The sequence below is a fragment of the Heloderma suspectum genome, chromosome 7 (genome assembly GCF_057233095.1).
Source record: "Heloderma suspectum isolate Gila_16-S chromosome 7, 16-S_ref, whole genome shotgun sequence".
In the NCBI taxonomy this organism is placed as follows: domain Eukaryota; kingdom Metazoa; phylum Chordata; class Lepidosauria; order Squamata; family Helodermatidae; genus Heloderma; species Heloderma suspectum.
This window is the reverse complement of record NC_139464.1, coordinates 59,394,589-59,409,364: the sequence shown is the minus strand read 5'-3', so window position 1 is coordinate 59,409,364 and position 14,776 is coordinate 59,394,589. Positions and strand designations below refer to the sequence as shown.

The window sequence follows — 14,776 nt, the reverse complement described above, 5'->3', positions numbered from 1 at the left end:
AGGAAAGTTTCTGCAACATTTCAAAATAGCTTATAGACCTGCTTCAGGCAAAGGAAAAAATATTATTAGAAATGCAATTAAGATCTGTTTCTCTTATTATCTGGAGATGAAAGCATGTGGTCACCGAGAGATAATTAAAGCCTAGAGATAGATTGCATTTTATAGTCCTTCATGATATGCCAGAATGGGATTATTTTATTATGGCTATGAATGATTGCCTAATTCCTGTTGGTATATGAAGCAGACATAATATAGTCTGATTATTCACAGGTATTTCACTTATCCCCTTGGGTTTTCTGTTGCTTAACGTTTAGGAAAACTACATGACTGTAACAAGGAAATCATTAGTGTAAAATTTCACCTGAATTTTATTTACAAACAACTCTGCTTTAGTGAAAATGTTGATAAAGCAACAGGAAATGTTTGACATATAACATGGAAAGGTTTCAAACTTGCATCTTCTTGTTTCAGACAAACTGACCCAAATGCTACTATGAAAATGAGCTAAGTAAATTTGGAATGTAACTTTTAACTTTGCCTTCGGAGACACTTTAAATAAAAAATTATTCAATCCATCTGTTTCCACTTTTAGCATTTTGGACCCACAACTTGAAGGTTGTTTCTGCACAGACTCGCATTTGTAGTGGAGCAATGGGTACAGCAATTCTATGATCCCTGTGAGAGCATGCAGGCCATATAGGATATAGCGGATTTCCTCTTCCAAGGCCATAGACACAGCTACAACCATGGGAGGGAAAATCCAAATGGGGATTTTCTCACTCTCCTCCCAGCTGCCACATAAACACTGCCACAGCTTTAGTGGGAAGAGGGGAATGGAGAGATGCAGATTTGCAAGAAACACAAGGCTCCCAGCTCTGTTCCCAGGTGAGTGAGTGAGTGATCCAGACAGGCTCAGAGGCCTATGTGGCTCAAAACAGAGGAACAGAAGGCTGTGAAGGCCTCTGTCACTGATTCTGCGCTACCTGGCTCTGTCGGCCAGAGTGTTAATTCTTTAAATTAGAATTAACTTTAAATTAAGTTTTAGAGACTTCCCTGAATAGACGCAATCCAGCCCTCCCCAGCACTGCGAGCTTTATGCTAAACTGGAGCATAAGATACATTTATTGTTGTGAATGATTGAGAAGAGAGGAGTTATGTTTGGGAAAGTCATTTAAAAGTCTTGTTTCGAGTAAAATTCACCCGACATGAATTTCTGTGTTACTGCCCTAATATCATTCCCTTGGTTTATGTTCAAGGTGGTAGCTGATGGGTTACCAATGTAGTTATTCAAAAGGTCACTTTCGGGATGTGCGAAAAGAGACCTCTATAGTTGTCACAAAAGTGCTGTATTCAATCCAAACTCCACTAAAATGAATGAGGCTCTCTGTGAGTGCTCTGTCTTTGATAGCCTCATTATTTGGTTTTGCTTTCATGACATCATCCTGCCAAACTCGAACAGGAAGCCATGTAAAATAAAGTAAAATGTTTTATTACAAATTACATACGACACCTACCATAAGCATCTCTGCCAAGCTAAACAACTGGAAGCATTTCATCCCTGTTCATTATACAAACTCATACAAAGGGAAATAGAATTATTTCCCTTTGTGTGGGTTTACAAGGAAACCAATGTAAGTGGGAAAAAAAATCCACCAACTCCAAAAACAGAAACATAATGGATTTTTTCTTTTCTGCTTTGTTTCAATTTGTACACTTCTTATACTTGATATCAAGTGTTATTGGTAAGAATAGTATTGTAAAAGTAATATGGGGGAGATCAGCAACTTGATTTAACAATACTAACCACTGCAGTTCAATATCCTTTTAAAAGTACCTATTAAACTATAGATATCTTAACCCAAACCTGAGGAAATAATCAGTGGGTTTTTGACCAAATTATTTGCACTCAATAATCTCTCTTTTGTTGATTATTATTGTTGAATTCTGTAATGCTTATAAAACTTCAATGAAAATATATATTTTAAAAAGAGAGGAAAAAGAAGCCTTAATATATCCAACACTTACAGGTATGCGAAGAATTTTTCACCAAAGGACATTGGTCCCATGGCAATGGATGCTGAAAGGACTGAGAAAAGTAAAACAAACTCCATCCAATGATGACATTGTAGTAGAGGGCCACAAAAAAGCACACCTGCAGAAAAAGCAATGCATTTTTAAAGCATTTTTTTTCCTTAGGAACTGCATAGACTAGGGTTGCACAACCTTTTCAGTTCCAAGGGCTGCATCAGATGTCTGCTGGGGTGACAGGGCCTGCACATACCTGCGTGCACACCCTTCTCTCTCTCTCTCTCTCTCGCATGCACATACACCCTTCTCACTCAGATTCACTGAAGCAGTAACAGATCTTCCTCTTCTAGGAACAGCATCAAGGTATCGAAGCCCCCAGCCACCCCAATGTGATCACAAAAAAGGGGGAGCCACTCTATGAATAGGCTCTATGGTTCTTGCCACAGAGAAGTTACCCCATTCCTAGAGAATCTCAGGAACTAGGCAGGAACCTTCAACCACTGCTTCCTAGAATGCTCTAGGAATGAGGTTCCTGCTCTGTGGAAGAAACTATAGATCCTGTTCCTAGAGCATTTTTCCTCCCCCTCTCCCCCATTTTTTCAATGGCAGCAGATGCTGGGGTCGGGGGATGGGGCAGACTAGGCTTGGAGGGCCGCCTGTAGTCTGCACTGTAGTCTTTTTGCACGCCTGGAATAAACATTCAAATAACAAAAGGACTGTCTCTTGGCAAACAAGGGAGAAAGCCTTCTTGGTGGTGGCTCCCAAATTCTGGAATAATCTCCCCAATGAGGCTTGCCTGGAACCAACATTGTTATCTTTTCGGTGCCAGGTAAAGGCTTTTCTCTTTTCCCAGGCATCTGGCAGCATGTGATGAGTTTTTAATCAATCCTGGATTTGTTTTATGGTTTGGCAGATTGCTGATCACTCGAAGTTGTTTTTAGACATATGTTGTCTCTGTGTATACTGCCTATTTGTGTTTTTTTATGGTTTTAAATTTTGCATATTGTATTTTTAATGTTTTAACCTTTGTAAACTGCCCAAAGAGCTGTGGCTATGGAGCAGCATAGAAATGTAAATAATTATGATGATAATGATAATAATCCTATGATTTGATGTAGGAACAAATATTGGGTTAGGACGGGGTAAGTTGAAGACACAAATTCTTGTCCTTATCTATCCACAGTCATGGTGTTGCCCTAAGCAGGTCCCTCCACCCTGCTACATGACAGAGCCAGAACCAGCTCAGCAGCTGATAACATTCACACATGTAAGAACTCCAATTCCAGTGCAAGGGTAAGCTGTGGCTTTGCACAGGCACTAGGGCTGAGAACTTCCACAACAGTCACTATTCGTGTTCCTGCCCTACTACAAAACAGCCACAGAAAACAAAATACTTGCTCAAGAAAGAACATGATGAAGCGGAACCAGCCTGATCATGACACAGTCTGAGGCACCCACATCAGGTGGAGGAGTGGCAAATTGTGCTGCTTACTCCTGCCCCCACCAGGAGGGCCCCCTGCCACCATCATTGTCCCGCAGCCTTCAGCGGGTGCTCTGGAGAGCCCCACCAACCACTCACCTGCTGTGGCATTTGCCACAATAAGAGAGCGGCTGACGGGGCTCTCTAGAGCAGCCACCCACCCTGTTTCCCTCACATTGTACGCCCCCCTTCTCTTCAGTTTTACTGCCACCATGGCCAGAAGATGCAGCCATGGGGCTCTGGCCAGCTGAGCTCTCATAAGAGCCCCAAGACCAGGGAGGGGTGCAAGGTGGCAGCAGCAGTGTGTGTTGCTGCCTCAGGCAGCAAGATACCTTTGGACCGGGGCTGTGATGAGGGAAGGACTAAAGATATACCCAGTTATGACCTATTACATGGTATGATAAAGACAGTTTGTCCAACTCCAGGCCCTCAGCTCCCCATACACTTTGCATATGTATGTTTCTTTGGTAAGTCCTTCTAGGGATATTTAATGGCAGGTAAGGCAGAGGTGGCTGCATTTACCTGTTAAGAACAAGATGGCCTTTAGCTGCCATGGGTTGGAACACAACAGCTAAAAAATGGTTTTAAATCCATACAACTGCATGATCTGGTAGTAAATACACTTAAAAAGAGTGGGCAACATTTGCTAAATGCTTTCTTTGCATTTGTTGTTGCACTATTTTAAAGTTTTATTCTTAGTGCTTTAGCCTCTAGTTGAAATAACTGGCATGTATGCTAATTGGTTTCATGGTTACATGGGCATTTGCACAGATTTTGCACTAGTACAAAGATTTGATCTTTGTATTGGACACTCCCATTATGCATTAAGGTTTGGGAAACATGTAATATGCAATTACTTACTATACAGCTTGCAAATCCAATTCCACCAAGTTTAGGGCTGATATAATTCCATACTCCAATGCTTCCACGACGGATTCTCTGACCCACTGAAAGCTCCAGGAAAAAAAGGGGTATTCCTATGACCAGCAGCAAAATTAAATATGGCACAAGATAGGCACCTGTCAAACCAAGAAGATGTTGAGTAACCATTAGAATACTGAACCATATTTAGAAAGGATTATATAGCAACTTGCAGAAATAGTTGGGGGCAGAGCATGACTGTAAAGCACCCTTGCAAAGCCTAGAACAAAGGCTGCATGCACCAATGGGTGCATGCAGCAAACCTTCTCCATAGCAAGGACTGAAAAACAGGAATCACTCTGGGACCCAGTGAAGCTCAGAGATGTTGGGTAGAGCACAATAGCCTGGTGGACTGAGCCCACAAAAAGGTACAGAATACAAACGAGTGAGAAATTTGGACAAATTACTGGAGAAAATTGCTTGTTAAAAGAAAAAAGAAAAGCTCTGCAGTACAGTCGTCTTGTGATCCTCAGAGCCAGGGGTGGGTAACTTGTGTCCCTCCAGATATTTTGGCCTAGAACTCTTATCATGCCTCATCATTAACTATGCTGGCTAGGGCTGATGGGAGTTGTAGGCCAAAAAATCAAAGCAGACAACCCAGTGTCCTCTCAGGATCAGAAGCATCCTTGTAAGAATCAAAAAAGGTGGGGGACCTAGCATTCCACAGGCATGCCTGGAATAGGATATGAGTGTCTAGACACTTTGATGCTCAGCAAGAACTACCGGGCTAGCTCTGTGAAACACGAAGAAGCTACCTTACCCATAAAGTGCATAGCTAAGGCACAAATACTAAAGGTGCACAAAGAAACAGCAGTGGCTCCCCTTTCTACTTGGTATATGTAGACAAAATCATAACATTTCCAGTTTTAATCTATGCTAGGGGTAGGCAACCTGGTATCTTCTAGATGTTTTGGACTACAACTCCAAAAGTCCCAGCCAGCATGGCCAATGGTGAGGTATTAAGGGATACAGTCCAAAACATCTGGAGGACACCAGGTTGCCTACCCCGATCCATGCCTTTCTCTTTCAAGTCTGTCTTTCCGCCCAATACCCAAAATTCATGTTTTATTAACATCCACACAGTATTGTAATATTGTGAAATTACACCCTAAATGCACGTTTTACGTTTACAACACTCTATTTTCTGCAAATGTGACCTTCCTCCAAATCTTGCCAAATAAAGCCTAACTCTGCTATATTTTATGTGTATTTTCAGGATTCAGGGAAGTGATGACTGAATCAGCTGCCTAACTTTTGATATCCTCTTCCGAGATCTCACTCCAGGTCCCCTGGCTATCTGAAGTAGGGTGGATGGGTATAAGAGGCAGGGATTTTTCTGTGATGGCATTGAGATCGTGAAATGCCCAGCCAAAAGGAAATGCACCTGATGTCAGGAGCGCCCTAGCTGCCTCTTATAGTCTACTCCAATAGCCAACTCAAGACAAAGACAAAAGGATTCTTTTCAAGGCTTTAGTCCTTTTACAACTTAATGACTCTTTCAGATGCTAACCACCAGCGACCAATCAAGGAACACCACTGGGGAAAGATAGCAGAGTAGCCTATGCTCCAGGTTAGGCAGTTGGTCCCCGTTTGAAGGAGAATCACGTGAAGACCCTGAACTTATGGGCTAGGGAGAGATCCTCCCTCTTTCCCTTGGGTCCTCAAGAAGTGAATGTTGCTTGCGCGCCAAATGAGCACTACGCCTCCTTTCCGCGCCCTCCATCTGTCGTCGCTCCCTGCATAGGCGTCGAGCATCCAGCAAGCCCCCCTCCAGCACTCTCTAGCTGCCAGGGTCACTATCTATCCAGGAATGCTGGCAGGAGGAATCTCTGCCAGCTGCTGTGCCTGTGAGAGATGAGTGAGCTCCTCTCCCATGGCGTCAGGGTGGAAACTGACCCATAGAACCCCAGAGCAGTTCTGATTCTGAGGAGGAACAGCAATCCGTGGGAAAGGAGCCCGCTCCTCCCTCACAGGCACAGCAGCTGGCAGAGATTCCTCCTGCCAGCATTCCTGAGATAGTGACCCTGGCAGTGAGAGAGTGTGGGAGGGGGGCTTGCTAGATGCTCGACGCAGACGCAGGGAGTGACGAGCGATCGAGGGCGCGGAAAGGAGGCTTAGTGCCCGTCTGACACACAAGCAATGGCCGCGTCCCATGGACCCAAGGGGAAGAGGGAGGAACTCTCTCTAGCCCATAAGTTCAGGGTCTGCAAGTGATTCTCCTTCAAATGGGGACCAACTGCCTAACCCGGAACATAGGCTACTCTGCTGTTCATTGCTTAGTGGCTGGTGATTAGCATCCGAAAGAGTCATTAAGTTGTAAAAGGATTAAAGCCTTGAAAAGAATCCTTTTGTCTGTGTCTTGAGTTGGCTATTGGAGTAGACTGAAAGAGGCCGCCAGGGTGCTCCTGACACACGGATTGCTGTTCCTCCTCAGAATCAGAACTGCTCTGGGGTTCTATTGGCTCAGTTTCCACCCTGACACCTGACCCCATCACTCCTCACTGTTTGGCAGGCAGCCAAGACTCATCGTTTTGAGTAATCACTTTTAGCTATTGCCTTTTAAACAGAACTCTGAATGCTGCTCTTCAAAGCCATCTTGATTTTTATGAAGTTTGAGTTTGATGAGTTTGGATATATTGCTTTAATTTTCATATGCTGTTTTTTGTGTTGGACATTTTTTATAAAAGGGTGAGATAGAAATGTGTAAGTATACATGAATAAATATGTACACATGGTTTTAGTCCTCTTCTGTGCTCCCATTGACAGGACAAAGGTGTGCAATATTAACGTCCTGTGCTGTTCCTTCACCGGTGACCCGTAACATGTGGAAAAAACCAGCAGTGGTACTTATTGGAGTTAGCAGGAGTAAGCAGGGCTCCTGCTAAAAAGGGGTTGGTACAGATATGATATGGGGATGATCAAAATGTTCTGGGATCAACTCTCTAATAAACATATAATATTTCCCATGGAAGATTTGTAGCGATTATATTCCAGAATTTAGAACATAACAACATACTTCCTTCTTAGCTTGCAGGCATCGATGCCCAGGCAGGATTTTTCTTCTATTTACAGTGCATGCCAAGCAACATGCTCTGTAAACATCCCCGTCTGTAGAAATGGCAGGACATTTCAGTAATTATGAGAAATCCAATAACTGAAGAGCAACAGGAAGCTATAGAACGCCTGTTTTGCAACTACAGGAAAAATAACTGCAAGTAATCCGCAGTACAAGAGGATGTTCACATTTCAATTGTATTGGAGAAATGCCAAATAAATTTTAAGGGTTTGGCAATGTACTTTGAGAAAAAAATATTATAGAGAAATACTTAGCAACAAATCCTAACGCTTGCACATGCTCTCTTTTCTTCTACCTCTCTAATTCTGGGAACTGATGCAGGGTTGGAAATCATCCCAATCTCTTCCTTCTCACTGGTGTAAACATCAGGTGTACTAGGGATGTCGGAGAATTTCTCCACGAATCTCCGGGAGGCCGAATGCGTTAGCATTCCCCTGAAATTGGTGGGGAAATCCTCCGCCCCCCCGCCCCCGCCGATTTGGGACTTACCTCTGTCAAATGACCTTCTCGGCAGCGGGTCCCGGTGGCGTTGCGGCGGCGTTGGCGGCGTTGTGGCGGCGTTGCGGTGGCCGGTCTTCCGACCGGCTGCCGCCGCCACCATTTCCCAGTAAAGTAAAAAAAAAAAAAACATGATAGGCTACGTAACGATTTACGTAGCCTATCACGGCTGACTTTGAAAATCTAGCCATGATAGGCTACGCAAATCGTTACGTAGCCTATCACGTTTTTTGGGGTTTTTTTACAATTTACTTTTTTATTTCACGGCCGGGGAGACGGGGCGCTCCCCCCAAGCCAGAATTTCGGCGGGGAGGGATGGGGCACCTCTCCCCCAGCCTGAATTTCGGCCGGGAGGGGCGGGGCGCCCCCCACCAAGTTTTCGGGGGGAGAAACGGAGTACCTCCCCCCCCACCGAAAACAGCTGTGGGACCAGGTAAGGGACTTTCATCCATCCTTAGGTGTAGCCTATCCAAGGCAGCAAGCTGAGCTCCACCTCTCAAATTAAAGCCGCAGTCCTACACAGACCTGAAAGCAATGAAACTTGGGTCTGACTTTATGATTAGGCTTAAAGTTTTCCAGAACACAATTTATGTTCTGCCTTTTACTTCTGCTGTGCAGGGGTAGAAGCTGCCCTTCGTGAGTCAGGGACAAACTACACGTTCTGCTAATCATACAGGTGTATCTGAGCCTGATATTTTTCTTTACTCCACTGTAACTGCACGCAGTCCTGATTCAGATCAGGACCAGCACACTCTGGGAGGGAAGGATTAAACCTTTCCTCTCCCCATTTTTTCCAAGGGGGGTTAAAAATATGAAAATGACCCCACTGGAGTCCATTAAAGGTCAGCTGATGCCTACACAAGCGGAACGTGCATTTGGGCCAATAGTTCCTTCATCTCCATCCCACATGGTAGTGCAGATACCTTTTAATCTATTCATGTTCAAAATTATAGATGAGTGAGCTCCGGTACAAAATCACATAATTCAAGCAACTTGTGGGTAGAGTGGCCAGAGGTAATATTTTGTACAATATCTACATAGAAGAGGGAAGTTCAGCAGGTGTAGCTGACATTCGCTGTTCTATTACACAAGTATTAAAAGTGCAGGAGCCCTGTCCTCTTTTGCATCTGGACATCCAACCTGTGAATTGGACTCAACTTGTGATTCATTACTTGGCTTTAAGTAATGAATTCATTAATTTAGTAAATTTCAACAAACACAATACCTCAATATCCTTTTTGAGGAGATTGGAGGAAAGTACTGTTTATCTTGCCAGTGTAAATCTATGGAGGTCTAGGGGAAATTACCAAATCAATTATTTTTTGAGGAATGATTAAAAAAAGAACAACAAAGTTGTTTTTCATTGTAAGAGATTCTTCAAGGACTTGGGGCCAAACTAGATGTAATGGTAAATATGTTTCTGTATTTAACATACATTTTTAAAATGTATGTTACAGTAGTAACAGCTACTGTGGAGGGGGGATAATTTTTGGGATTGCAGCAGGCAGGGAGGGAGTTAAACCCCTTCTTCCCCTGTTGCGGACCTGATGAAAGTAACTCTTCTGAAGCAGCTATCTGTACTGGGGAGAAAGCTCCTACAGGTGCCAAAGGGGGATTTCTTCCCAGCGCAAATAGCAGCTTTAAAGGAGAAATTTTCATCAGGATTACAGCAAGGGATGAAAAAAAAGTTAAATTCCCTCTCCTCACCTGCTGGGGTCCTGATAATTAGCAGTCCCTCCCTCCAGCAGCTGCTATTTACATTTTTTTTTTAAATGTGCATGTTAAAAGCAGATTTGTTTAATGGCCCTGGGAGTCAACACTGATTATCACAACAGTAGGAATGGGGGTGAGACAACCTTCCCTAATGTGATGCCCTCCCAATGTTTTGGACTACAACTCCCATAATCCCTGACCACTGGCCATATTGCTTGGGACTGATGGGAGTTGCAGTGCAAAATATCTGGAGGACAGCATGCTGGGGAAGCCTGGGATAAAAGAACAACAGGGACCAATAGTAGCAGCTGTACATAAGCAAAGTCAATGAGTAAATACAGAGTTTTACCTCCGCCATTTTTTTGACACAGGTATGGAAATCGCCATACGTTCCCCAAGCCTACGGAAAATCCAACTTGCGCCAGAATATACTGAAGTTTGCTGTTCCAGGCTGGTCTCTCTTCTTCTACATCAGATCCCTCTTCCACATCTACATCTTTGTCCTCTGAATCATTAACCGACAGCTCACTTTTCTTGAAAGCATCATCAACAGGGTCTTCATTTGATAAGAGATCTTTAACTGATTCAATGACATCATCGTCTATTTCTCTTTTTACCACCTTGCTGTTCTTAGGCATTTGCAACAAGGAAACGATAATCAAGTTCAGATCAAGTTCACTTCAGATGGGCTATCCAGCCTCAGTCAGTATCTGTTTTTTGTCAAGTCAAGAAAATGTGAAGAAAATGTCAACAATGCCCCTTTCTGCAATGTGATCCAGGTGTTTGTAACTGCTGTGTGTAATTTCTTGCTGTAAACATAAATACCTGTAAAAAAAAAAAAAAAAAAAGAAGAGTATATAATACTAGAAAATGTTGCTTCATTGGTTGCCTGTAGATTATTTATTTCATTCTATGACAAAAATGCATAGTTCTCATTTCCAGCACTTTTCTGTACTTTCTTTTTAAAGGCTAAATGAATAATTGATAGTATTTCAAAATTATCCTACTTCTCAGCTGTATTACTCCATCCAAATCTTTTAGAGGTTAAATATTCACTTAAAATAAAACACTCTTCTGCTGACACATTTAAGAGGCAAGTAAGCCAACACTATGGTATGATCACACTACTTTTTACATATGCATCCAAGAAGATTATTGATTTTGGAGCATCCTTAGCCAAAGAAATATTGTTTAAAATTGAAATGTATTTCTTTCAACATCTAAAAATGCAATTCCTTTTTTATTTATTCTTATTGTTAAACATCTCATAAAATAGATTTCTCTAGGTGTTGTATAGTTCAGTTTAAAGCACAATAAAAACACAACAAACTCAAAATAACATCCAACACAGCATAAGACAAATAGATATGTACTGACACAGCATAAAATGTAATTGTTGTTCAGTCTTTTAAGTCATGTCCGACTCTTCGTGACCCCATGGACCATAGCAAGCCAGGCCTTCCTGTCCTCCACTCTCTCCCAGAGTGTGCTCAAGTTCATATTCATTGCATCGGTGATGCTATCTAGCCATCTCATCCTCTGCTGTTCCCTTCTCCTTTTGCCTTCAATCTTTCCCAGCATCAGGGTCTTTTCCAGGGAGTTTTCTCTTCACATCAGGTGGCCAAAATATTTGAGCTTCAGCTTCAGTATCTGTCCTTCCAATGAGCACGCAGGGTTGATTTCCTTTAGGATTGACTGATTTGACCTCCTTGCAGTCCAGGGGACTTGTAAGAGCCTTCTCCAGCACCACAGTTCAAAAGCATCAATTCTTTGGCGCTCAGCCTTCCTTATAGTCCAGCTCTCACAGCCATACGTTACGACTGGGAAAACCATAGCTTTGATTATACAAACCTTTGTTGGCAAGGTGATGTCTCTGCTTCTTACTATGCTGTCTAGGTTTGCCATAGCTTTCCTCCCAAGGAGCAAGTGTCTTAATTTCATGGCTACAGTCACCGTCTGCGGTGATCTTGGAGCCCAAGAAAGTAAAATCTGTCACTGCTTCCATTTCTTCCCCTTCTATATGCCAGGAAGTGATGGGGCCAGATGCCATGATCTGAGTTTTTTTAATGTTGAATTTCAAACCAGCTTTTGCACTCTCCACTTTCACCCTCAACAAGAGACTCTTTAGATCCTCTTCGCTTTCTGCCATTAGGGTGGTATCGTCTGCGTATCTGAGGTTGTTGATAATTCTCCCAGCAAACTTAATTCTGACCTGTGATTCATCCAACCGAGCATTTCTCATAATGTACTCTGCATATAAATTAAATAACCAGGGTGACAATATACAGCCTTGTCGTACTCCTTTCCCAATTTTGAACCAATCGGTTGTTCCATGTCTGGTTCTTCCTGTTGCTTCTTGACCCTCGTACAGGTTTCTCAGGAGACAGGCAAGGTGGTCTGGTACTCCCATCTCTTTAAGAATTTGCCAGAGTTTGTTGTGATCCACACAATCAAAGGCTTTAGCGTAGTCAATGAAGCAGTAATAGACATTTTTCTGGAATTCTCTTCTATCTCCATGATCCAGCGAATGTTGGCGATTTAATCTCTAGTTCCTCTGCCTCTTGGAAACCCAGCATGGATTTCCAGTAGTTCTCAGTTCACATACCGTTGAAGCCTAGCTTGTAGGATTTTGAGCATAACCTTGCTGGCATGTGAAATGAGCGCAATTGTGCGGTAGTTTGAACACTCTTTGGCATTGCCCTTCTTTGGAATTGGAATGTAAACTGACCTTTTCCAGTCTTGTGGCCACCGCTGAGTGTTCCAAATTTGTTGGCATATTGAGCGCAGCACTTTAACAGCATCATCTTTTAGGATCTTAAATAGCTCAGCTGGAGTACTGTCATCTCCGCTAGCTTTGTTGTTACTAATGCTTGCTAAGGCCCACTTGACTTCACTCTCTAGGATGTCGGGCTCAAGTTCAGTGACCGCAATATCATGGCTATCAGGGACATTCAGATCTTTCCTGTATAGTTCTTCTCTGTATTCTTTCCACCTCTTTTTCATCTCATCTGCTTCTGTTAGATCCCTGCCTTCTTTGTCCTTTATCATGCCCGTCTTTGCACAAAACGTTCCCTTGAGATCTCCGATTTTCTTGAAAAGATCTCTAGTCTTTCCCATTCTATTGTTTTCCTCAATTTCTTTGCACTGTTCATTTAAGAAGGCCTTCTTGTCTTTCCTTGCTGTTCTCTGGAACTCTACATTCAGTTGGACATATCTTCCCCTTTCTCCCTTCCTTTTCGCTTCCCTTCTTTCCTCAGCTACTTGTAAAGCCTCATCAGACAGCCACTTTGCTTTCTTGCATTTCTTTTTCTTTGGGATGGCTTGAGTTGCTGCCCCCTGAACAATGTTACGGACCTCCGTCCATAGTTCCTCAGGCACTCTGTCTATCAGGTCTAATCCCTGAAATCTATTCCTCATCTCCACTGTATATTCATAAGGGATATGATTTAGGTCATACCTGAATGGCTTAGTGGTTTTCCCCACATCCTTCAATTTAAGACTAAATTTTGCAAGAAGCAGCTCATGATCTGAGCCACAGTCAGCTCCAGGTCTCATTTTTACTGACTGTATAGAGCTTCTCCATCTTTGGCTGCAAAGGACATAATCAATCTGATTTCAATATTGACCATCTGGTGATGTCCATGTGTAGAGTCGCCTCTTGTGCTGTTGGAAAAGAGTGTTTGCTATGATCAGCGTGTTCTCTTGGCAAAACTCTATGAGCCTTTGTCCTGATTCATTTTGTACACCAAGGCCATGCTTGCCTGTTATCCCAGTGATTTCTTGACTTCCTACTTTAGCATTCCAATCCCCTATGATGAAGAGGACATCTTTTTTGGGTGTTAGTTCTAGAAGGTGTTGTAGATCTTCATAGAACCAATCAATCTCAGCTTCTTCGGCCTCAGTGGTTGGGGCATAGACTTGAATTACTGTGATGTTGAATGGTTTGCCTTGGATTCATACTGAGATCATTCTGTCATTTTTGAGATTGTACCCCAGTACTGGTTTTCCCACCCTTTTGTTGACTATGAGTGCTACTCCATTTCTTCTAAGGGATTCTTGCCCACAGTAGTAGATACGATGGTCACCTGAATTAAATTCGCCCATGCCTGTCCATTTTAATTCACTAATTCCCAAGATGTCGATGTTCAGTCTTCCATCTCATCTTTGACCACCTCCAGCTTACCTTGATTCATTGATCTTACATTCCAGGTTCCTAAAAAATATCATTCTTTACATCATCAGACTTTCTTTTCACCACCAGACACATCCACAACTGAGTGTCCTTTCGGCTTTAGCCCAGCCGCTTCACTCTTTCTGGCGCTACTTGGAAATTCCCTCTGCTCTTCCCCATTAGTATATTGGACACCTTCCGACCTGAGGGGCTCATCTTCCAGCGTCATCTCTTTTAGCCTTGTGATACGTTCCATGGGGTTTTCTTGGCAAGAATACTGGAGTGGGTTGCCATTTCCTTCTCCAGTGGACCACATTTTGTCAGAACTCTCCACCATGACCTGTCCGTCTTGGGTGGCCCTGCATGGCATAGCTTATGGCTTCACTGATTTATGCAAGCCAGTGATCCATGAAGGGGATAAAATGTAATACAGATACAAAAATTAAAACCACCATCAGGTACAAAAGTTAAAGCCACACCACAGTGACTAAAATAGACCTTAAATATGGAAAATACTAAAATATTTTAAATTCCTTAAAGAACAGACAATTCTTAACTAGCACCAAAAAGATAGCAATGTGGGTGTCAGGAAAGCTTTGCTAGGGAGAATTTTCCAGAGTCAGGGGCCACCCCCAGAAACCCCTTTAATTCCTATGTGATGATAGTATAGGTGTTCTAAAAATTGTTAAGGCTGCATGCCAGCAGGGATCTGACTGCACCAAGTAGCTCCGCCCCCAATGTTGCGCAGCATTTCGCTCCTCCCCCAAGCATCTGCCTGTACAGAGCAAACATCTGCAGGGAGGAGGTCTTTGTGCCTACAGCTGTACACACACAGTGTTCCATGGGAGCTGTATCCCTGCACTATCAGTGTTGCCTAAACAATGTTTAG

At 43.0% G+C, this 14,776-nt stretch overlaps 1 protein-coding gene across 2 annotated transcripts in view; it reads right to left on the bottom strand.

The window, feature by feature from the left end:
- The window catches only part of SLC6A15 (solute carrier family 6 member 15), a 53,770-nt gene that overhangs the window by 22,870 nt on the left and 16,124 nt on the right, over positions 1–14,776 (bottom strand). For both annotated transcript variants that reach the window (XM_084810386.1, XM_084810387.1), the window contains exons 2-4: positions 10,066–10,541; positions 4,370–4,527; positions 2,026–2,152 (exon numbers count right to left, since the gene is read on the bottom strand). In XM_084810386.1, coding sequence (XP_084666512.1) covers positions 2,026–2,152; positions 4,370–4,527; positions 10,066–10,354 — 574 coding nt within the window. In that variant the 5' untranslated portion in view covers positions 10,355–10,541. The remainder of the gene's footprint in view (positions 1–2,025; positions 2,153–4,369; positions 4,528–10,065; positions 10,542–14,776) is intronic.